The sequence below is a fragment of the Leucoraja erinacea genome, chromosome 19 (genome assembly GCF_028641065.1).
Source record: "Leucoraja erinacea ecotype New England chromosome 19, Leri_hhj_1, whole genome shotgun sequence".
Lineage (NCBI taxonomy): Eukaryota > Metazoa > Chordata > Chondrichthyes > Rajiformes > Rajidae > Leucoraja > Leucoraja erinaceus.
The window spans coordinates 17553543-17579472 of NC_073395.1; the positions used below are offsets into that span (position 1 = coordinate 17553543).

Here is a 25930-nt window from a genome sequence, read left to right on the forward strand (position 1 = left end):
TATTGAAAGGGGAAGTCGTAAATTCCATACAAATATTACAATAGAATCTCTTAATGTTATCACTCAGAAAATATAGTCTTGATGTTACTAAATGGTATCAGAACGAAGGCTGTTGGCTTCAAGGGTTCTGCAGTAGATTATTGCAGCTAGTGTAATCTATGAGCAGTACTTCATATCCGAGTGAATATAACTGCAGAGATCACTAGTTAATAGCACCAATAAACACATTGATACCTTGTCCAATTCAGCTCACACTTGTTAGTGTGTAGGGTATCATCATCTTGACATTAGCTTGCAAAACCTCCATTAGTGTAAACACATGGCACAGCCTATTAGCTCAACTGATATTGCAGATTGAATATTTGTAAGTGTAATATTAGAGAGTTCACAACAGATAGTTACAAAAGAGTAATAATAATGTATCGCTTCCCTTGCAACACCTTGCACATACAGAAATTCTAACAATATAGAAAAAAGGTGTTGAGAGGGCAGTAGTCCTTATTTGATACAATTTTAGTAGTTAATAGCGTATGTACAAGATATTTGGTAATAAATAGGACTGTGCATGAATATTTTACAAGGTAACAAAATATATCTCTTATATACATCTTTTGCTGAGAGGTAGCTTTCGCTCAAGCCAGTGTTCACTGTAGACTCTGACGACGTTGACATTCTCCTTGTAGCTATTTCACTGGAGGAGTTACATGTTACTTTGGCGATATGAAGACTTCAGGTTATTCCCAGGAGCGCACTGTAGGATATTGGGTTCATAACCCAAGAGGTGACGTAATCGATGGGATAACCTCTAACATAATCATGGTTTTTTACATTTTTTTAATTCAAAAGAACCCATTTCAAAATACGGCATAGGTTAGAAAATGCAGTGAGTGTTAATTTTCTGACACTGAATGACTCAGTGTGTTTTTTTTTAAAATAGCCGAGCCTTTATGAGTATAATTGTCCAACAAAGTAATGGAATGAAGATGGAGCTCTTTAGCAGACAGTGGCATCGTAAACCAATTTGGAATATGAATACTGAAGATGCATCGGTAGTGGACCATCGAATGACCCGTGAAGTTTCCTCTGAGACGGCTGGAACATTACCCCCTGATCCCTGGCACCATCACTGAAGGAGACGAATGTGAGTGAGGCAAAGGCACAAAAGAAGCAATCCTCGGTGTAATCCTCTGTGGGGCAGCACGGTGGCGCAGTGGTAGAGGTTCCATCCTGCTGCTGTCTGTGTGGAGTTTGCAAGGTCTCCCCACGATCGCATGGGTTTTCTCCAAGATCTTCGGCTTCCTCCCACACGCCAAAGATGTACAGGTTTGTACGTTGATTGGTTTGGTGTAAATGAGATATGATACAATAGAACTTTATTTATCCCAGGAGGGAAATGGGTCTGCCAATCATAACTCACAACAAGATACATGAACCATGAAATTAAAGTGACGAGTGGGAAGCCCAGGATTGGAGATGTGCAAAGATTGGGGGGGGGGGGGGGGGGGGGGGGGGGGGGGGGGGGGGGGGGGGGGGGGGGGGGGGGGAGGGGAGTCAGTCTACCCCGCGACAGAAGGGGGGAGAGTTGTACAGTTTGATAGCCACAGGGATAAAGGATCTCTGTACTGCATCTTGGTGGAACCAGTCTGTTGCTGAAGGTGCTCCTCAGGCTGACCAGTATGTCATGGCGGGGGTGAGCTGGATTGTCCAAAATGCTCTGCAGTTTGAGGAGCATCCTCCCCTCCAAGACCACCTCCCATGAATCCAACGGAGCAGGATGGAGCCAGCCTTCCTGATGAGTTTGTTGGTAATTCTGTTGACGTACACGGCCTTCACCCTGCTACCACAGCACATGATAGCATAGGAGATGGCACTGGCCACCATCGATTGATAGAACATCTGCAGCATCTTACAGCAGATATTGAAAGAGCAGAGCCTCCTCAGAAAGTATATCTGGCTCTGTCCCTTCTTGTACAGGGACTCAGCATTCCTGGACCAGTTCAGTTTACTGTCCAGGTAAACTCCAAGGTACTTGCACTCCCTGGTAAACTGCACATCCACACCCTTGATGGAGACAGGGATCAGGGATCCACCACTACCTCCTTAGTCTTGTCAGTGTTAAGCTGCAGCTGATTCAGCCCACACCACTCAATAAAGTGTTGACTACACCTCTGTATTCAGCTTCCCTCCCCTCACCGATGCAACCCACAATTGCAGTCATCTGAAAACATCTGCAGGTGGCAGGAGTCCGAGTTGTATCTGAAGTCTGAGATGTAGATGGTGAACAGGAAGGGAGAGAGGGCCGTTCCCTGTGGGGCCCCTGTGTTGCTCACTACCATGTCCAATACCCAGTTCCAAAGTCTGACATAATGGTTGTCCAGGCAGGTAGTTGGTGATCCAGGACACCAATGGTGCATCCACCCGCATTCTCGTCGGTTTGTTCCCTAGCAGTGCAGGCCGGATGCTGTTAAAAGTACTGGAGAAGTCAAAAATGTAAATGGTCCATAGTGTGTGTAGGATAGTGTTAATGTGCGGGGATCGCTGGTCGGTGCAGACTCGATGCGCCAAGGGGCCCGTTTCTGCGCTGTATTGCTAAACGAAACTAAATAAACTAATGCTGAGGGGGGTAGATGAAGAGCGAGGGGTTCGATGAGTCTTGTGCGGAGTGCAGCCAGCCTGTGTGATGGACAGTAATGGGTCTTGATTAACAGAGGAACAGTCCAGGTGTGTTCAACGGTCCATTGTTTCTGCTCGTGCCATGGTTTCAAAGTGAACTTGATGGGAATGATTGGCAACGTGACATGAATTGGAACAAGCACAGAGCTTAGGCTAAATTTGGTTCAACTAATTATCCAATCATGTTCTTCCTGTCCCAACCCACAGCACACGATGGCCGGAAGAAAGGAGATTGCTTTAGCTACAGGCTGATGAGCAAATTCTCTCCAAGCTTGTAATAGGACGCTCTTGCATCCTGGCATTGGTAGAGAATGCTGAAAATTGGGTTGGTCCTCTCATCATCATCCATCAGTCTGCGTTCCGCTGGGTGATCTTTTCATTCGGTCAGTAGCTGCATCTTCACTCCACACCCAGGCTTTTACTGCACTTTCAGGAGGAGGCCAGTGCTGCTTTGGGGGAACACATTTCCCGCAGTAACCTCCACACATTCCATAGACCTTCGTCCCGTCCTTTAAAGCAGAAAGAAAGTTGGAAAAGTGTCAGTGTTGTTAACGCACTCGGAATGCCGTGTAGCCAGTGAGTTATGTGTGAAGTGCAACCACTTCTTCTTCTTGTCGAGTCCACACACAAGATTAGCAGTTGTTCAGCCAGAGCTGAACGCAAGGGTTATTGGGATAAGGCAGGAAAATGGGATTAGGCGGTTTCTCGGCATCTGCATACAATGGTACGTAAACAGGACAACTATTTCATTGGTGGTCATTTGAATAACAATGGCTCAGACATTAGCTGGAGAGAATATATTTAAGGTGAGAGGGGGAAAAATTGAATCCAGGCAACATTGTGGTAAACCTCTTCTGCACCTACGCCAATGCCTCCATATCCTTCCTATAATGCTGCAACCAGAACCACACAGTGCAGCCACAGACAGGTGGGTGTGTAGGTTAATTGGCCTCTGTAGATTACCCATTGCGTGACGTTTCAGTTTGAGACTGGTTAGGGATAAGGGAAACGAGGGACAAAGACGGTGATGTAGAGAGATAAAAAACAATGAATGAAAGATATGCAAAAAAGTAACGATGATTAAGGAAACAGGCCATTGTTAGCTGTTTGTAGCGTGAAAATGAGAAGCTAGTGTAACTTGGGTAGGGGAGGGAATGCTGGGGCTACCTGAAGTGAGAGAAATCAATATTCATGTAAGCTGCCCAAGCAAAATATGAGATGCTGTTCCTCCAATTTGCGTTTAGCCTCACCCTGACAATGGAGGAGACCTAGGACAGAAAGGTCTGTGGAAGAATGGGAAGGAGAATTAAAATGTCCAGCAACCGGGAGATCAGGTTGGTTCAGGCGGGCTGAGCGAAGGTGTTCCGCAAAACGATCGCCCAGTCTGCGTTTGGTCTCGCCGATGTATAAGAGTCCACATCTTGAACAACAGATACAATAGATGAGATTGGAGGAGGTGCAAGTGAACATCTGCCTAATCTGAAAGGACTGTTGGGGTCCCTGGACAGAATCGAGGGAGAAGGTAAAGGGACGGGTGTTGCATCTTCTGCGGTTGCAGGGGAAGGTACCAGGGAAGGGGATGGTTTTGGTTGGAAGAGATGAGTTAACCAGGAGTTGCGGAGGGAACGGTCTCTGGGGAAGAAGGAAAGGGGTGGAGATGGGAAAATGTCACTAGTGGTGGGATCCTGTTGGAGGTGGCGGAAATGTTGGAGGATTATGTGTTGTATGCGATGGCTGGTGGGGTGGAAGGTAAGGACTAGGGGGACTCTGTTCTCTGTTGCGACTAGGGGTAGGGGGAGCAATGACGGAGCTGCGGAGTACCGAGGAGACATGAGTGAAGGCCTCATCTATGATAGGAGATGGGAACCCCCGTTCCCTTAAGAATGAGGACATCTCGAATGTCCTAGTATGGAACACCTCATCTTGGGTGCAGATGCAGCAGAGACGGAGGAATTGGGAGTAGGGGATAGAGTCTTTGCAGGAAGCAGGGTGGGAAGAAGTGTAGTCAAGATAGTTGTGGGAGTCAGTGGGTTTGTAATAGACATAATCAATAGTCTATTTGCTGTGATGGAGACGGTGCTTTCAATAAACCAATGCAAAACAATATGTAATATGGATTATGGAAAAATGTCAAAGTCACTGATTTAAAATGTGCTGCTGATGGGATCCTATTCCACAATTGATACCTCAAAGGTTCTGACCTCACTGATCATCCAATCTCTCACCTCAATCCCCAACTCTGCATTAATCTCAGCTAGCTTCCACAACTGGCGATAAACACAAAATGCTGGAGTAAACTCAGTCTGACGAAGGGTCTCAACCCGAAATGTCATCCATTCCTTCTGTCCAGAGATGCTGCCTGGCCCATTGAGTTACTCCAGCATTTTGTGGCTATCTTTAGTTTAAACCCGCATCTGCAGTTCCTACCTACATATTAAAACTGGCTACAGCACTTGAATAAGGAAATCAAAATCAGAGTTTCTAGCTTCTTATCCACTTTCTAATTCTTTAATTAAATCACAAAATGATTAAAACAAAGATTAAAACTGCTTTTGACAAAATATAAAACTTTAAGCAATTTCCAACACATACCTGTGACCTTTGTACATTGACCGTTGCATAGTTTCCCTGTGCAATCCATTTCGAAGCTTCTGCTATCTTCAGCCCTGTCCCACTTAAGTTAATACTAAATTGTCCCTGAAAAAACAATTTGTTAAACATCAATAACAATGTGTTTAGGTGCAATTAAGCTTTTACAATACAATACAATACAATACAATATTTATTGTCATTTGAGCCTCAGTGAGGCTCAACCAAAATTCCGTTTCCACAGCCATACAAACAAAGACAATTTCCTACAAACATACACACAATTTAATTCACACAAACATCCATCACAGTGAACCCACTGTGATGGAAGGCAAAGTCTTTTCTCTCCCCTGTTCTCCATGTCTCTCCCGATGTCCAAGCCCCAGGCGGGCGATTATGTCCCACGGCCATTTTATGCCGTGTCGGGCGATTTACGGCCCCGCTCCCGGTCTAAAAGTCAGTGTTGGAGCCCCCGGCGGGCGCTGTAATGTCCCACGGCCATGAAGCCGCGCCGGGCGATGTACGACCCCCCCTCCGGTTTAAATAACATATGTTATAAAGTATAAGCACCATCAAAAGCATCTTATCGGGATGCATCACAACTTAGTACTGCAACTGCTCTACTCAAGATGACATATCATTCCTGGTCCCAGCACACTGATGCAATCATAAAGAAGGCATATCAGCGCCTCTACTTCCTGAGAAGATTATGGAGAGTCAGTATGTCAAGAGGACTCTCTCAAACTTCTACAGGTACACAGTAGAGAGCACACTGACTGGCTGCATTGTGGCTTGGTTCGGTAACTTGAATATCCAGGAGCGGAAAATATTGTAGAAAGTTGTGACCACTGCCCAGTCCATCATTGGCTCTGACCTCCCCACCATCGAAGGGATCTATTGCAGTCGCTGCCTCAAAATGGCAGCAACATCATCAAAGACCCATACCATCCTGGCCACACACTCATCTCTCCGTTGCCATCGGGAAGTAGGTACAGGAGCTTGAAATCAGTAACATCCAGGTTCAGGAACAGCCACTTCCCCACAGCCATCAGGCTATTAAACTTGTCATCAAACAAACTCTGAACAATAACAGCCTATTTATCTGTTTATTTGTTTTGTATATATATGGTCTACGGTATATAGACACACTGAACTTTTATCTCCTGTTCTGTATTAAGTTTACATATTCTGTTGTGCTGAGCAAGCAAGAATGTCATTGTCCTATCTGGGACACATGCCAATAAAACTCTCTTGACTCTTGACATTGTCATTCTTATATGTTTGATTCAGTCTGAAAACTGACAGTGGATTATTTAGACTCTACTTTTATAGGGTGTGAATTTGAGGATGTGGAGCTTATCTAAAGACAATTCCACACATCCACTGCTCTGCCCCTGTACTGGTAATTATGATGAGAATAATCACCTGCCAATTATGGACTTGACTCAAAGATAAACAGTGTTTAGGAGATGGCAGGCACAAACAATGCCTTCCATTGTGGACACTGAGCACTGTGGCTTCAGGGTATGTGCTTCCTAGTAATTAAACACCTCAAACACAAAACAACAGTTGAACAATGGATGTGGAGAGCAGGAAGTTCTACTTGGGTGAGTGAATGGAATCCACGAAATAAAACTCCCATATCAGGGAGCTGGTCATTTGTAATGTACACTAACAACTCAATCCCTTGTCAATATTCTGAATAAGTGCGCTGATACACTGCTATCCCTTCACTATTCCCATCTAAGCTGATTGACATTAGTTATAGGGGTTTAGGAAGGAACTGCAGATGCTGGAAAATCGAAGGTAGGCAAAAATGCTGGAGAAACTCAGCGGGTGAGACAGCATCAATGGAGCGAAGGAAATGGGCAACGTTTCGGGCCAAAACGTTGCCTATTTTCTTCACTCCATAGATGCTGCCCCATCCGCTGCGTTTCTCCAGAATTTTGTCTACCTTAGTTTGTCTCCCTGAGTTAGATGATCAGCCATGATCATATTGAATCGCGGTGCAGGTTCAAAGGGCCGAATGGCCTGCACCTAATTTTTATGTTTCTATAGGGTGACTATTATTGGACTAACATTAGTTATGGCATTATTAGTTGCATCCCCATCCCTCCCCCACCAAAGTCGTACTCGTTTCAAAGTCGTCATGTTGAGTCTTGTAGTCTGTAACTCGTTTTCACCAACACAGCTAACAATGGCCTGTTTCCTTTATCATTGTTATTTTTTTCGCTATCTTTCATTAATTTGTTCTATATCTCACCATCTATATCTCTCGTTTCCCTTCCCCCTGACTCTCAGAGTGAAGAACGAATCTCGGCCCGAAACTTCACCAACTGGGGTGGTGAAGAAATTCAAAAACTTCAAATTCCTGGGTGTGCATATCTCTGAAGATCTATGCTGGATCTTTGTTTGAAGTTTGATGAGATTTGGTATGTCAATGAATACTCTCTTGAACTTCTATAGGTGTACAGTTGAGAGCATATTGACTAGTTGTATCACGGCCTGGTTCAGCTACTTAAACACCCAGGAACATTGCAAAAAGGGATGAACACTGCCCAGTTCATCATGGGCACTATCAAAGCGATCTACAGGAATTGCTCTCTCAAAAAGGCAGCCAGCCTCATCAGAGACCCACTCTATCCTACTCACACTTTCATTTCACGCCTGCCTATGGGAAGAGTGTAGGATCCTGAAAACTGTAATGACCAGGTTCAGGGGGAGCAGTTTCTTTCCTGCAACCATCAGGTTACTAAACACCACAAGCTCCAAATAAGCAATGAACTACATAGACTTGGGGACATTATTGTCTATGTACTTATTGTATGTTTCTTTGTTGTAGTTAAATGTATATATGTGTGTGTGTGTGTGTGTGTGTGTGTATGTATGTATCTACACACACACATATATACATTTAACTCCAACAAAGAAACATACAATAAGTACATAGACAATAATGTCCCCAAGTCTATGTAGTTCATTGCTTATTTGGAGCTTGTGGTGTTTAGTAACCTGATGGTTGCAGGAAAGAAACTGCTCCCCCTGAACCTGGTCATTACAGTTTTCAGGATCCTACACTCTTCCCATAGGCAGGCGTGAAATGAAAGTGTGAGTATATATATAATATATATATATATAAACTTTTTGTTGTTGTTTATTATGGTGTTTACAGATTACTATGTTTAAATATCCCTTGTGCTGCTGCAAGTAAGAATGTCATTGTTCTGTTTCAGGCCACATGACGAGAAAACATTCTTAACTCACTCTCTTTACCAAAAATCCTATAGCGAGCAAGAAAGATCACTCGACGAAAAAGACGCAGTACGGTCATGGGCAGATACATGGGAAATTTTAGGCCCCATTTCCGTATCCGGCTCCCATCTCCGCTCCAAAGATCCCATAGCGGAGCAAAGATAACTAGTGCGGAGACGGAAGCCGGTTACGGAAACATCCTCGTAAAAATAAAAGTTCTTTGGTAAAAATCTTCTCCTCATTTTCAAAAATGTAATTTATTAACACAAACTGTTCCCCCACAACGTTGATTACACTGCGAGTCGGGTCCGGTCGGGTTACGGAAATGGATGAAAAAAAGGCCCACGTTGCGTACTACACGTCAGCCCATTACATTTAGCAGGAGTGGTCTATAGGATCTTTGCTCTTTACTCTCTAGTGTAGATCCCACCTTCAATGGTTAGTTTTTCGCATAACCACATCTGATAACAGAAGCAGCTGGCCTGATTAGATGTGCTGAACTTATTTCATCATGAAATCTTAATGCTCGGTAAGAGTGAGGAGTTAATTGGACAAAATTCAGTGCTACATAGATGAGCGTAGTATTTACAGAATCCTGTATTAATGTTACAAAATGCAAGTTGCCCATAATGGCACTGTTCGCTTTGGACTGTTACATTTTTCTCAGTTAAGGGACGGCACGGTGGCGCAGCTGTAGAGTTGTTGCCTTACAGCGCTTGCATCACGAGAGACCAAGGTTTGATCCTGACTACGGGTGGTGTCTGTACAGAGTTTGTACGTTCTCCCCGCGACCGCCTGGGTTTGCTCCGAGATCTTCAGTTTCTTCCCACACTCCAAAGACGTACAGGTTTTTAGGTTAATTGGCTTGGTATTAGTGTAAATTGTCCCTTGTGTGTGTGTAGGGTAGTGTTAATGTGCGGGGATCGCTGGTTGGTGCGGACTCGGTGGGCCGATGGGCCTGTTCCCGCGCTGTATCTCTAAAACTAAAACAAAACTAAATTAAACAGTCGAAAACCACCATTTAAAAAGATGCCATCTAAAAACAAATCCTGAAATGAGTTCACATTTTAACACAATTGTTCACTGCAAACTTTCTGCTGCCCACAATTGTAAGTTGACTTTAGCTTGGGGGGGAGAGAATATTATAACTGAGCTGCGTATAATAAACCAACACATGATTTTATACAACTCACCCTGATGAGAAATGGTTAGGACGTTATAGCTAGTGCCTCGAACAAACTCGTTTTTTAATGGAGAGATTAAAATGTTCTCAAAGGTCTGAATGTGAAGTGGTTACTGACGTGGGATATTTGCGGTTGCCTGGGAAAGTGCTCCGGGACAGAGTTTCTCAGCAGTTTCCAGCTGGGGTCCTCAGACTAAAATCTAAGTGCATTAGAAGCTATTCACCCCATTCAGCGCCAAAGTTATTTTATTTTCAGGCTGAAAAACCCACAGCAGATTGCGAAATGAGGTGACCAGTTAATAAATGTGTCATCAGCTACTTGGTCCTGAGCAGCGCTAAATGGTGCACACCAAATATTCAACAGAACGTGAGACTGGTACTGACTACAGGGCCCAAGAAAAGAAGGAGAGATAGGACATATAAACATCCAAAAAAAATTCTACCCTTTAGTTTTCTTTAACTAGTGCTATCGCAATGTGGGCATTTGCTCAGCTTTGCTTCTGGAAGCTGTGTTTAATTGACGGAGATAAGAGTTCGCCACAGGGTGGCTTCAGCCGGTGACCTGATATTACTTTAAAACCTCCTGTAGGTCAACCCCTGCAGCCAGTAAACGGGTGACCTCTAAAAGCCTCTCATTCATTAGAGCCCCCAGCAGGTGTCTTCTCACAAAGATAAAGACCAACTCCGTCAGGCACCTCTTTTGTTACCCGTTTCATCAAATAAACATCATTGTCCATGCTGCTTCCTGGGGACCTCAGCATTAGTGGCCTATGACATTCAGCTGAACCCAGGATTCCACCACGCTGGGAACAGTTCTGTGTAAACTTTAAAAGCTCAAAGCGGATGCTTGTTTTCACGTACAGAGTCAGGGCAACTTTAATGCTTCTGGGCTCTCAATGAATCACCACTAATGCGTTGCTGTGCTTTCGGCGAACCACACTTGCTTCGAACACTTCAAGCAGGATCCAAAATAATTTAATCCCACAATCTATTCCTTTGTGAAATAGTCCCAACGTAAACGTCATCAAAGTGCCAGGAATTAAAAAGCACAATTATTCTAATCAACCCCGACTTATACCTTTAGTTTTAGTTTTAGTTTAGTTTAGAGATACAGCACAGAAACAGGCCCTTTGGCCCATCGAGTCCGCACCGGCCAACGATCCTCGCAGATTAACACTATCCTACACATACAAGGGACAATTTTACAATTATACAAAGCTAATCAACCAATAAACCTGTACATCTCTAAAGTGTGGGAGGAAACCAGAGCTCCCGGAGAAAACCCGCATAGGTCACGGGGAGAACGTAAAAACTCCGTACAGACAGCACCCGAATTCAGGATCGAACCCAGGTCTCTGGCGCTGTAAGGCAATAACTCTACCTCTGCGCCACCGTGCTGCCCATCTGATAATTGTTACAAACCGTTATAGAACAGAGGGAAGATGGGTACAAGTACATAGTTCCCTGAAAATTGTGCAATGGGTGGACAGGGTGGTGAAGAAGGCATTGGGATGCTGGCTTTCATCAGTCAGGGCACTAAGAAAATAGGCACAAGTGCTGAAGGGATTCAACGGGTCAGGCAGCATCTCTGCAGACCATTTCACATTGTATTTTAAGTCAGGACTCTTCTTCAGACAGATTGTAGGGGGGGGGGGGGGGGTGAAGAAAGCTGGAAAAGAGCATGGGTAGGACAAAGACTGGCAGGTAATAGGATGATACGGGGGAAGGGGCTTTTGGCAGGAACATAGTGAACAAAGAAAGATGAAAAGACAGAAGATGTGAGACAAAAGGATTGAGGATTGTATATTGCTAAGTTGGAGCAAGGAATATAGGTGGACGAGGAGGGGGAGGGGAGAAATAAGTGTGTCCATGTGGGGTGCAGTGGAGTGCGGGGGAGGAAAGTGGAGGAGTTGGGGGAAGAAGGGAGAGGGGGGAGTTGTGTACTTACCTAAAATGGGTACCCCTCTCATCTGTATCAACCTGTTATCTACCAGGTTTTGTCTTGCCCCTCCAGCTTTCTTCTACTAAAATCAGTCTGAAGGAAAATTCCACCCCAAAATGTTACCTATCCATGCTCTCCAGAGATGCTGCCTGACCTGCTGAGGAAGTCCAGCACTTGGTTCTTTTTTTTTGTAAACCAGCACCTGCAGTTTTTTTATACCTGTACTGAGTATAGAAGTTGTGATGTTCTGTTGCAGTTGCACTGGGCGAGACAGTGACTGAGTGGTAGAATTGTTGTCTGTCAATGCCAGAGACCCGGGTTCAATCCTGACTACGGGTGCTGTCTGTATGGGCTTTGTATGTTCTCCCTGTGACTGGCTGCTCCGGTTTCCTCGCTCGCAAATTACAAAGCCGTGCAGATTGGTTTTTGTGAATTGTCCCCAATGTATAGGTTGGATCTAGTATACGGGTGATCGTTGTGCAGTACCATGGGCTGAAGGGCCTATTTCCAAGCTGTATCGCTAAACTAAACCAAACTAGACTAGAGTACACTAAACCAAACCTAGACAAGATATTGTGAGGTCGCACTTGGAGGATTGTGTTCAGTTTTGGTCACACAGCTATGTAAATGTTATTATTAAACTGGAAAGAGACAGGAAAGATTTGCAAGGATTTTGCCAGTACTCTAGGTCCTGGGCTACTGGGAGAGATTGGGCAGCTAGGGCTTTATTCCTTGGAGCTAAGAAGAAAACTTATATAGATGTATTAAATCATGGGGGGCAAAGAAAGGGTGAATGAACACAGCATTTATCACAGGTTTGGATAATTAAGTATGAGAGGCCAGATGTTTAAAAGTTTAACAGGAAGCTGAGGGACATTTTTTTCAAAAGAAGGTAGTAGGTACATGGAACAAGTTGCCGGATGAACTGATTGAGGCAGGTACAATAACAACATTTAAAATACATTTCGACAGGTACATGGATAGGAAATATTAATGGGGATATGGTTCAAATGTGGGCACATTTGAATAACATAGAAGGGTATCTTGATCAGCATGGGTGAGTTTGGCCGAAGGGGATGTTTCTCTGCTGTTTGACTATGGCTCCATTCAATACACTTTACAGCTTGGTATGTGCTGATTATTTGAATTGAGGTCTGTTTACTGAAGGAGAGACTGATCTGATTCTTCAGAACCATGTCTTCGTTCCTCCAACCAAGCCCAAAGAATGACTGCTCTTTGAGTTTGAGAGGGAATAATAATGACATAATACAAGCTTGTGGCTGCATTTCTCTTTTGGCTTAGATTTGGATTTGAACCTACAATCGAGTACTTTCACAATTGAAAATTGCCCATCAGTAAATGTGGAGGCTGACCTGAGGACACCTGGATGCACTGTAACAGTCTCCGGCTGTGGCAAATGGCACTGCTCGTCCACGCACCGTCTGAGCAAAGTACAGGTCTGTAACTGGAGAAACGGAGATGTCAGAAACAAAATTCCACAATACAGGAATACAAACAGAACACTGGAAAGCTCAGCAGGTCACACAGTGCCTGTCCTATTCCACAGCCACTGGCTGACACAAAGCACCAGAGTAACTCAGCAGGTCAGGCAGCATCTCTGGAGAACATGGATAGGTGATGTTTCAGACCGAGGCCCTCCTTTAGACTACCAGCATTTGTAGTTCTTTTGGTTTCCACAATACAGGCACCATTTTTGTTTCTTCGCTAGGACTCAGCCAAAGTATCTTTTCTGAGTGAACAAACTTGAAGCACTTATTACTGCCCAGTAATAATCTACAGCAAGGTTTAACTCCTGTTTTGTCACAATTCTTCCCTCCAGCCTCTTGCTTCCAAACATTGAGACCGAGAGAACAGAAGAGGGAGGGCATGTTCCACCATTTACACGGCTGATCAATCATTTCCATATCCTGTTCCTGCCTTGCTCTCTTGATCTATTTGACACTAAGATACAACTTTCTCCTGATCTCTGTTCTAAATGGCCATGCCCCCTATTCTGGGACTTTGGCCCCTGAACCTGGATTCCCATCATCGGTAACATCATCTTGTCGTCTTAGAATTATATGGGTTTCTGTGAGATCTCCTTTCATTCTGTAAACAATGTTGCAGCAGGCCTTTTATTGTGCCTGTACCTCATCATAATCGTAAGACGTAACAATAGAAAATAGGACAGGAAATTTGGACCATGATATCTGTGCTAAACATGTTTACAAATGAAGCTAAACTCTTCTGCCTGCATGTGATCCAAATCAGCTCATTCCCTGCATTTTCATTGTATGGATGAAAAGGCAGGAGAATGGGGTCGAGAGGGAAAAACAGATCAGCCATGATCGAATGGTGGAGTAGACGCGATGGGCTGAATGGCCTAATTCCGCTCATACGTCTTATGGTATATGGAACTTGTCTTGACTCAATTCCAAACTCTCACGTTCTTTTTTAATCTCACCCAAGTGTTGTGCTGAAATTCCCCTGGTTTCCCCCTGCAATTAGCTTGTCCCACATTGAAATTAAGGTGGATTACATATGTCACATTTGAACCCAGCACTGGTCAGACCTTTCAATCTGCAACCTAATTTGGCGGCACCAAAGGAAAAAGCAACATCGCATTCGCTACACTCTATGCAACTTCCAACTTACGACTTTCTTTTTTTTTTAATTATAATTTTATTTATTAGAGTACAATACAGTGGTACCTTTTTACAGGTTCCCAACATTATATTAACATATTACATTCTCTGTACAATTTCCTTTTTTTTTATAAAGAAAAAAGTAAGAAGAGAAAAACGAAAAAGAGGTAGTAAAGAGTGAAGGATAGACTAGTGTGTGTGAGTGAAAGGCAGAAAAAGAAAATGGTGAGGAAATGAAACAAGTGAGGAGGGAGAGTAGGAAGGAATTTATTCAATCGCCACAAGGAGATGATTTTTTATGTTCTAGATCGTCTTTCACCCATACCTGAAACGTTTAATCTTCGCGATACTATACTGTAGCACCACATGACTCCAATAAATCAATAAATGGGGACCAACTCATTAAGAATTGGTCTTGTTTGTCTATTAGGAGAGTCTCATTTCTTCCAAATGTGCTGTCCAGCATGTTACTGATCCACATTTTAAATGTTGGTATATTAGCATTTTTCCAAAATTTAAGTATGAGTTTTTTTGCTATTATTAACCCATAATTAAAGAATGAGTTTTGTTGTTTATTTAATTTGTTCCCATCTCCTCTTACTCCAAATATGATAATTTCCGTATTAGGTTCCATTTTTATCTTCAGCTTACGACTTTCAAAAGACATTTGGATGGATATATGCTTAAGAAGGTTTAGACGGATATGGGCAAAATTCAGGCAAATGGGACTATTCATAATGGAGAAGTTGTGCCAAAGGGCCCGTTTCCATGCTATATAGCTCTATGACTCAATGAGTCCAAATGTGGTAGTTAGTTAGTGTCTCACACTGTTTACATCAGGCCAGCACTGACACTGATTTATTTAATAATATAGATGCCCCCAAAGTACCAGTTCATCTCTGTGTTCATACTACTTTAGACGTTTACCAGTGTACATTTTTGGAGCAGAGTTCAACATGTGTACTTCCTGCCAGAAATACCCCTGACTCCCTTGTGCTCTCCTTAATCTCTGTTTTCCTCTTTTTTTTTAAATTTAGCCTTTTTCCTTCATCGTAATATTCTGAATCTGCATTGGACCTGGTGAAGTGATTCCACATACTGACTCTTGGCATTTAAAACAAAATATTCACATCCCACACAATCTCATTGATAAAACAATGGAAAGGAAAAAAAATGAGAGTAACCCAGCGAGACAGATAACCAGATGGAAAAGCTTCAATAATGTGTAAAGGATTAGCTATGGCTAATCCTTTACAGATAAGGGATATTATATTGGGGAGTCATGTAGTCATAGAGTGATACAGCACAGAAATAATCCCTTGAGCCCAACTTGCCCATGCCGACCAAGATGCCCCATCTACGCTAGTCCCTCCTGCCTGTGTTTGGCTCTTCTCCCTCAACCTTTCCTATCCATGTACCTATTGAAATGCCTTTTAAATGTTGTTATAGCAGACAAACGTGGGAAAAAGAATTAAATCAAGTAATAACGAAAGACACTTGGGAAGAAAGTTTACAACACATACATCAGTGTTCACTAAACGCCAGACATTCTCTAATACAATTTAAAGTAATACATAGGTTACATTATTCAAAAACAAAATTACATAAACTTTTTCAACATATCTCACCTATATGTGATAAATGTCAACATTTAGAAGCTACATTGTCGCATATGTTTGCAAACTGTACAAAAATTAAAAAATTCTGGGTAAATATGTTTAGTATAATATCCAAAGTAACCAACACACAATTGGAACCAAATCCAAAATTAATAATACTCGGAATATTAGAAGTAAATCAAACATTTAGAATAACACAAAGAAACTTTATTGATTATAGTTTAATAACAGGAAAAAAATTAATTCTAAAATTTTGGAAAGGCCCTACGGCCCCCACAATCAAAATGTGGATTATAGAAATGACGGAGACCTTAAACGTGGAAAGAATCAGATTTTCCCTGTTGGACAAACAGGAATTATTCGTTGGAACATGGTCTCCTTTTATTGATTACTTAAAGGGTCAGAATAGTTCAGCACAGGAACCTGACTAGCACTCGGGCTAAAGATTGGATGAAATGCTACACTCTGAAATGTACGAACATATCTCGAACAATGTTTTTTATTTTTAATAAATTTTTCCATTCTTCTTTAACTATCTCTTTCCCCCTTTTTTTTTGTTTTTTTTTTTTTTTTGTTTTTGTTTTTCTTTCCTTTCTTTTCTTCCTCTACTTCATCTATCTCTTTAGTTCTATCTAGTTTAAAAAAAATGAAGAAAAAGGCAAAAAGTATTGGAGACAATGTAATAATAACTGACAATATTATCAATTTAAAAATGTAAGACAGTAATGATGTAATAGATTATGTACCTATCTCCAATAAAAAAATATTTTCAAAAAAAAGAAATAAATAAAAAAATAAATGTTGTTATAGTACCTGCCTCAACTACCTCCTCTGGCACTCATTCCATATGCGCACGACCCTCAGTGTGAAAAAGTTGCCCCTCACACATCTTTCCTCTCTCACATAAACCAATGTCCACTGGTTTTTAATTACCCTATTCTAGGTAAAGGCCTGTGTGCATTCACCCTATCTATTTTAATTTGATTCCCTCATAATCTGATTCACTCCTATGAGATCACCCCTCTGCCTCCTGTGCTCCAAGGAATAACGTTCTCGCCTGCCAAACCTTTCACAAGGTCATGTCATAAGAAGAGCAAGGGTATGGAGAGAAGGCGGGTACAGGATACTGAGTTGGATGACCAGCCATGATCCTATTGAATGGCGGTGCAGGCTCGAAGGGCCGAATGGCCTACTCCTGCACCTATTTTCTATGTTTCTATAACTGACAGGAGCAGAATTAGGCCATTCGGCCGATCAAATTTACTCTTTCATTCAATCATGGCTAATCTATCTCTCCTTCCTAGCCCCATTATCCTGCCTTCTCCCCATAACCCCTGCCACCTGTACTAATCAAGAATCTAACTCTCTCTGCCTTAAAAATATCCATTGACTTGGCCTCCACAACCTTCTGTGGTAAAGAATCCCGCAGATTCACCACCCTCTGACTAAAGAAATTCCTCCTCATCTCCTTCCTAAAGAAGTCCTTTAATTCTGACCTCTAGTCCTAAGCTCTCCCACTAGTGGAAACATACTCTCCACATCAACTCTACCCAAGCCTTTCACTTTTTGGTAAGTTTCAATGAGGCTTCCTCCCCCTCACCCCCCACCCACCCCCCATCCCTCTAAACTCCAGCGAGTACAGGCCCAGTGCCATCAAATGCTCATCATATGTTAACCCTATAGCATAGGCCCTTAAGTCCTGACATGCTTTATGACTTCATGACAAAATTAATGGGACAGCAATTCATTCAGTCCCCAGGGCCTGATGGCCATTGCTGTGTTATGCATATGAAGTGGCATCAAGTAAACATTTCATTGTTGCACTCCTGGTACATATGACAATTCAACATTCTTCCACATGGTAAGCTGCTTTGGAAGGTTAGATCGCATGGTGTCAAAGGAGGGCTAGCTAACTGGATGAAAAATTGGTTAAATGGAAGGAAGCAGAGGGTGATGGTGGAAGGCTGAGGAATGGTTAATGGAGTGTAATACAGATAAGTGCAATGTGTTGTATTTTGGGAAGTCTAAGCAAGGCGGGGCATACATTGAATGGCAGAGCTCTGGGGAATGTTGTAGAGCAAAGGGATCTAGGAGCGTTGGTACATCGTTCCTTGAAAGTAGCATCACATGGCCTTCGTCAGTCAGAGCATTGAGTATAGAAACATAGAAAACATAGAAACATAGAAAATAGGTGCGGGAGTAGGCCATTCGGCCCTTCGAGCCTGCACCGACATTCGATATGATCATGGCTGATCATCCAACTCAGTATCCCATCCCTGCCTTCTCTCCATACCCCCTGATCCCTTTAGCCACAAGGGCCACATCTAACTCCCTCTTAAATATAGCAAATTAACTGGCCTCAACTGCCTTCTGTGGCAGAGAATTCCAGAGATTCACCACTCTCTGTGTAAAAAATGATTTTCCCATCTCGCTCCTAAAAGACTTCCCTCTTATCCTTAAACTATGACCCCTAGTTCTGGACTTCCCCAACATCAGGAATAATCTTCCTGCATCTAGCCTGTCCAACCCCTTAAGAATTTTGTAAGTTTCTATAAGATCCCCCCTCAATCTTCTGAATTCCAGCGTGTACAAGCCGAGTCTATCCAGTCTTTCTTCATACGAAAGTCCTGCCATCCCAGGAATCAGTCTGGAGAACCTTCTCTGCACTCCCTCTATGGCAAGAATGTCTTTCCTCAGATTAGGAGACCAAAACTGTACGCAATACTCCAGGTGTGGTCTCACCAAGACCCTGTACAACTGCAGTAGAACCTCTCTGCTCTTATACTCAAACCCTCTTGCTATGAATGCTAACATACCATTTGCTTTATTCACTGCCTGCTAAACCTGCATCCTACTTTCAATGACTGGTGTACCATGACACCCAGGTCTCGTTGCATCTCCCCTTTTCCTAATCGGCCACCATTCTGATAATAGTCTACTTTCCTGTTTTTGCCACCAAAGTGGCTAACCTCACATGTATCCACATTATACTGCATCTGCCATGCATTTGCCCACTCACTCAACCTATCCAAGTCACCTTGCAGCCTCCTAGCATCCTCCTCACAGCTAACACTGCCCCCCAGCTTCGTGTCATCCGCAAACTTGGAGATGTTGCATTCAATTCCCTCATCCAGATCATTAATATATATTGTAAATAGCTGGGGTCCCAGCACTGAGCCTTGCGGTACCCCACTAGTCACTGACTGCCATTCTGAAAAGGACCGGTTTACTCCCACTCGTTGCTTCCTGTCTGCCAGCCAGTTCTCTATCCACTCAATACTGAACCCCCAATACCATGTGCTTTAAGTTTGTATGCTAATCTCTTATGTGGGACCTTGTCAAAAGCCTTCTGAAAGTCCAGATATAACACATCCACTGGTTCTCCCTTGTCCATATATAAGTTTGGAGGTTATGCTACAGTTGTACAAGACATTGGTGAGTTCACATTTGGAGTATTGTGTTTAGTTTTGGTCACCCTGGTATAGGAAAAATTTTGTTAAGTTGGAAAGAGTACAGAGAAGATTGATGAGGATGTTACCAAGTTTTGAGGGCCTGAGCTATAGGGAGAGGTTGAGCAGGCTACTGTAGGTCTTTATTCCTTTATTGCAGGAGGATGAGGGGTATCTTGTAAAATCATGAGAGGAATAGATAGGATAAAGGCACAGCTTTTTTACTCAGAGTAGGGAAATAACAAACTAGAGAACATAGGTTTAATGTGAGGAGGGAATTATTTAATTGGTACTTGAGGGACAATTTTTTATACACAATGGGCGGTAGGTATATGGAATGAGCTGCCAGAGGAGGTAGTGAGGCAGGTATTATCACAGTATTTAAAAGACATTTGGACAGATACATGGATTAGATAGGGTTAAAAGAATTTGGGCTAAATGCAGGCAGGTAGGACTAGTGTAGATGGGGCATATTGGTCAGCATGGGTAAGTTTGGTCAAAGTGCCTGTTTCCACTCTTTGACACAATGATTCTAGGAGGTGGTGGAAACAGATCCTATGCGGTACCACTATGACTTTACTGCCTTTTTGAATGAACTGCTTCATTTCTGTTTTGCAAATTTGTTTTTTGGTTACATGGATTCTTCCTCATTAACAGAAAAGGCTGGAAAATTACAACACATTACATTTCTGAGCATGTGCGTAATCCCCGGACCATCTTGAAGCCATTATATTTTTTGCAGCAAGTGTGTAACAAATGAGCAGCATATTTCTGCCAGGTCCTCGACAGCCAGTTCTGGCAGACGATCACTGCACTGGGACTGGAATGCCTACATAGGGGATGACGTGAGTTGGGTGATGGTTCAGCTCAACTCATTGCTGAGGGAAATCCGATTCCTGCAGCACCAATAAAGGACAACTTCCAAGCCTAGACAACAGAAATGTTACAGGTTCCTGGCATTGCTGCAAATGCAAGTTTAACACAGAGCTAAAATCTGTACTCTTCTAACTTTGTACTTAGTGCAAAGGTGATCCATTATGTTCAATTGCTGAGGTAGGATGAGGTTTTGTGCAGTCAGTTCAACAACCTGATGGTTGTATGAAAGTAGCTGTTCCTTAACCTGGTAGTGTTGGGCTTCAGACGACATTAACTCCTGCCCAATGGTCGTAGTGAGAAGAGGACATGGCCCGGATGGTGGGGATCCTCAAAGATAGATACTGCTTTCTTGAGCTAACACCTCATGTAGATGGTCTCTAGCTTTGTGTAGATGTTTTTGCAGCCAGGAGTTCCCAATGGAACCTGAAATGACATTGGTCTGTGCTTATGAAAGCAAAATTATTCCCATTAATCGGGTAGCCTTGGTTGCACTCCCTCCATCATAAGTACGTCATTCCTTGGCTGGGTACATTTATCAACCTGAGTCTTCACCAGGAATACTGCCTTACACTCTCACTCATCCATGTTTGTCCATTTCTAACTCTGCAAATAACACCCATGGACCGTGGAACTAATTATTTAATCTGAAACATGTTGTTGATATGTTGTGTTTTCTGGGTCACAGCCCAAGCTGACAACATTTCATAATATTAGAACAATAACTGCATTTTGTAACTTATTTATTGACTATAGAACATTTTGGCTGTCAATGTAGCTAAACCCTAACAATATGCACTACCTCTTTTAATATGACAGCCTCTTTGCCTCACATTAATTCAGCTGAAAGCAGCAGCCAAGGTAACGTATTATATTTGTTATTAAATGCATTTAAACTAGAACAGTGATCTCACCTGATATCATAAAATACCACGACAGAGAAAGAGGCCATTCGGCCCATCATGTTTAGGTCAGTAGTAAAAGGACCATTTTGTTGACTCGTGCATCCCAGCTCTCCATCTCTCCTCCCACAGCTTCTTCAACAGACCTTTATCAAGTACTTTGTGAATGAGATAATTACCTTCCCCACTGTTTAGCCATCGCGTTCCAAGGAGCAACAAATATCTCCTGAACTGCTACACTCCACTAATTTATGTTCTCTGATCTGCCGGGAAAGATGGATTCTTCCTTTTACTTGATCCAAGCTTGGTATTTTAGACCAACCAACCTTCCCTTCAGCCAAATCTACTTCAGAGAAATGTTTGCCTGCCACTTCGACAAGTGCCACGTCATATTCCTGATCCATCATCATCTTCTCCAATTCCTGTAATGCAGTAGTTTTTCCAAAAACTTGATGCAAATAAATACTTACTTATGATCTGCAATGAGCTGATATTAACCCGTATTCTGTGAAACACTGTGTACCCAGCTGCGAGGTAGTCATTGTTACAGGAACAGTCCTTTCTTCTGTTTCCATTATAAGGACATTCATAAGGATTTCGCAACCTAAACAGAAACAACACTGTCAAAAATCCTTTCCCCGCTCATACTTAGATCAATCTCCTCTACTAACCTTTGCATTGGGATTATTCAGAGCTTTTATCATTGATGTTATCTGCCCCATGAAACAAAATTCCTAGAGAGGAACTGCAAATGATCACTTACAACTTGGTCTGAAGATGGATCTCAACCCGAAATGTCACCTGTCCCTTTTCTCCAGAGATGCTGCCTGACCCCCTGAGTTACTCCAGCAGTTTGTGTCTACTTACAACCCAATGCTTACACACGCCACACAGGCTTTGTGCTCTGGATTAACAACCTGGGATGATAGAAACATAGAAACATAGAACATAGGTGCAGGAGTAGGCCATTCGGCCCTTCGAGCCTGCACCGCCATTCAATACGATCATGGCTGATCATCCAACTCAGTATCCCGTACCTACCTTCTCTCCATACCCCCTGATCCCTTTAGCCCCAAGGGCCACATCTAACTCACTCTTAAATATAGCCAATGAACTGGCCTCAACTACCTTCTGTGGCAGAGAGTTCCAGAGATTAACTACTCTCTGTGTGAAAAATGTTTTTCTCATCTCGGTCCTAAAGGATTTCCCCTCTATCCTTAAGCTGTGACACCTTGCCCTGGACTTCCCCAACATCGGGAACAATCTTCCTGCATCTAGCCTGTCCAACCCCTTATGAATTTTGCAAGTTTCTATAAGATCCCCCCTCAATCTTCTAAATTCTAGTGAGTACAAGCCGAGTCTATCCAGTCTTTCCTCATATGAAAGTCCTGACATCCCAGGAATCAGTCTGGTGAACCTTCTCTGTACTCCCTCTATGGCAAGAATGTCTTTCCTCAGATTAGGAGACCAAAACTGTACGCAATACTCCAGGTGTGGTCTCACCAAGACCCTGTACAACTGCAGTAGAACCTCCCTGCTCCTATACTCAAATCTTTTTGCTAACATGATGGTGTTCTTCCGGTTGAAATGGATTGTGGTTAAGGCTGAACTTACCACTTGAATGGAAACAATGACATTGCCAATGGAACTATTATAGTGCTGCCAATCCATAGGAAAGGTCTCATTAAGTTGAAACTGATATGATAGTGGCATGTAAAATACTTTTGGATATTTACATGGAATTGCATGGAATGAAGGGATATGGGGTTATGTGCTGGTCAAACATCATGTTGGGCACAGACATTGTGGGCCGAAGGAAGTGCCTGTTCTTGTGCTATGTTCTGTGACATGGCACCAAAGATGCACACACAGGAGCGATGGGTGAATAGTGCTGGCGCAAGAATCACAGAACCATACGATCGTACTGCATAAAACAGGGCCAACCAGCAAGTCAGGACAACCACTAGTTTATTTGCTGCAGAATCAAGGAGGCTGTCATAGTCAACTCTAGAGCAATGGGCATCACAGAGAAGGAAATACAGTGCCCTGGTGAAGCTGACTCAGCTGACATGTTGATGGGGAGCGTGTACAACCTGGTTGAAGGTGTTCACAAAAATCCTGCTGTACAACTTTGATTAAAAAAAACAGATTTGTAGACTGTCTAGGAAGGAACTGCAGATGCCGATTCGTCGACTGTGATGACACATATTCCTCGATAAACCACAAAAGCAATTAATTTAGACCCATTTGCTGTTTGTTATTCTCACTGCAGACAAGTAATGCTGCTTGTCTGGGATTCAAGATGGCACATTTTAAGAAGCACTTGATTGGAAAATGTTTGCAGCACTATGAACAAGTGAGATGAAGTACTTCAAATGCTTTTTTGTTCGTTCTTTGACCCAGTGGAAAAATGTCAAAAAGACTGTAACTACATGAACATTTCCAGCATCTGCAGTTCCTTCTTAAACATTCCCAGTAAATTGAAATGAAAGGATTCACCTGTATCCATAGACTTCAGAGTAGTTGTCTGCCTCTCCACTGGATAAGGTTACATATTCCCGAGGATTATCGGATTGCATTCCTGCACAATATATCTGCAAACCGAAACATTAATGTAATGATGTAATACTCCTGACTCTGAGCGAAGATTGATCAGTTTGTAAATACAGTTTGTAACTACAGTACCTTTATTACTTTGCCTTGAATCTTTAGCAGGTACTCTCCATCCTCTCGCACTTCCTTTGTCTTCTGAATTTCACTGCAACTTGCTGAAGCATCACCTTTAAAACAGCAACGATTGTATGTGGAAAAGAATCATTCATAAGGACATTAGATGGCAGCATGGTTGAATGTTGGATTTGGCGTAATAGTAGCACCCTACTTCGTCTCTAACCAGGCTCTGTTGTGAGGGAGTGCTGGCTTCAGGAGCGGCATTTTACTGGTCAGACCCTACGAGGCCCAATCTGCTCATGGGTGGATGATCCTTGACAAAATTGGAAGAAAAGGCATTGGAAGCTCGCTGTGGGATACACCAACAGAAATGTTCTTATTGCTGAGCGAGGTAGACAACAAGAGTTGCCACGTGACTTTATTTCATCAGTATATATTTGGCTGCTTGACCCATTGATGGTTCTACACAGCAAAATGGGAATAAAATGCACTTGGCATTGTGCAAGCCCACACATACCCTACGCAGCCATGACAGCATTCACAGGGTCTATGCTTCCCACTCTAGTTTTATGGCAACATAAGGCACACAATGGTGAAGGAGCAGGTGAGATACACACGACTCCACTCTATTACACATTGTTCCAAAACTTCCCCTCACCATTAGACAGGATGTGCAGGGCTGGGCATGTTACAAGGACAGGATGTCCAAATAAGGGTGATAGATAATCGGGAGAGCTAGGTTGAGTGTGGCTGCCTCAGGAGATGTGTAGAGGCCCAGTTACTGTGTGCCATGGGTCCGTCCACCTGTCCCATATTTAGAAAGCTGGCCAACGATGTCAAACAACTGCTGAATAATCCATTCCATTGGACCTGCCTACCCCTAGGCGACAGATAGCACAATGGGCTAAGAGTTTGGCTGGCGACCGGAAGGTAGCCGGTTCAAATCCCGCTTGGAGTGCATACTGTCGTTGTGTCCTTGGGCAAGACACTTCACCCACCTTTGCCTGTAATGGAATGTTACGGCGGCAGGCGCGGGCACACCGCGACGCCCTGTGTCTCCCTTTCAAGGGAGATGCTAAAAATGCATTTCGTTGTCTCTGTACTGTACACTGACAATGACAATAAATTGAATCATTTCATTTCAATCATTTCCTTGCACAGAGCAATTCCTCTGATCACAAAGCTGTTGGCCAGCGACTGGCCTGTGTGTGTTGTGGGACGCTCCAACCAGCCATCTCCAGGGATCAGGGTGTGTATTGTAGTTCACTAACCAGCCCTCTCCTGGACCAGGGTATGTGGTGTAGGACACCATAGCCACCGCTCTCCCACACTAAGGAGCATGTTCTGGGAGTCACAAACCAGCCCTCTGCAGAATGTGTGCTGGACGACATTGTAACAAGCACTTGCCAAACACCAAGGTGCGTGCTGCAGCACATTACTAAGCAAGGCGCAAGTTGTGGAGAAGAGCAAGAATGTAAGGGACCTCCGTCACAGCCTTTACAATATGCAGGGACCTCCAGTCTTTGGTTTAACGTTATTGAAAAGGGTTCAAATCTCGCAACATGGGACATGTTTATTGTAATCTCCCTCCCTGTATGCTTTTTGAAAAATAAATGAATTAGCTTGGTTCACAAAAGATCGGTCCATGCACAGTTCACCGTGGCAGGTATGTTCATTTTGACTGCCAGCTGTGTGAATCAATGGGAGAACAGTCAGAGGGATTATATAATTTACAACACAATGAGCTTGCTTTGAGCAGCGATGCTGTCATCATATTTTAGGATTGCTTCAACTTCACAGCATGTGAACCAAGACCACCAGTTCTCACCCCCTTGTGTTATCAGCTACTGAGGATTGAAAGGCCTTGCTTGGCAGCACCCTGATTGGAGTTTCATTACCTCATCCTTCTACAGTTGCTGCCTGGTACTTCAGTCCGCTGCCAACACATTAGTTCTTTCAACTAAGTTCCAAAATATTTGTTTGACAGGGAATCCTGGCATCCTGTTTAAACACTGGAACAGGGGGAAGTTGGCCCTCAGCAACTATTGGTGGTGGCAGAGAGTGAATCAGCTTCTTGTTCACTCTCTGGCAGAGATTTGTGGAAAGCCCTCCCATAATGGCCTTTGTTATTCT

The 25930-nt window shown here is 43.2% G+C and overlaps 1 protein-coding gene across 3 annotated transcripts in view; it reads right to left on the reverse strand.

Annotated features, from left to right (window-relative positions):
* Positions 1–1509: 1509 nt before the first annotated feature.
* LOC129706277 (A disintegrin and metalloproteinase with thrombospondin motifs 20-like) overlaps positions 1510–25930 on the reverse strand; it is a 270471-nt gene continuing 246050 nt past the window's right edge. For all 3 annotated transcript variants that reach the window (XM_055650461.1, XM_055650462.1, XM_055650463.1), the window contains 6 exons: positions 23813–23907; positions 23627–23721; positions 21598–21731; positions 13013–13104; positions 5266–5370; positions 1510–3182 (listed from right to left, as the gene is read on the reverse strand). In XM_055650461.1, coding sequence (XP_055506436.1) covers positions 3015–3182; positions 5266–5370; positions 13013–13104; positions 21598–21731; positions 23627–23721; positions 23813–23907 — 689 coding nt within the window. In that variant the 3' untranslated portion in view covers positions 1510–3014. The remainder of the gene's footprint in view (positions 3183–5265; positions 5371–13012; positions 13105–21597; positions 21732–23626; positions 23722–23812; positions 23908–25930) is intronic.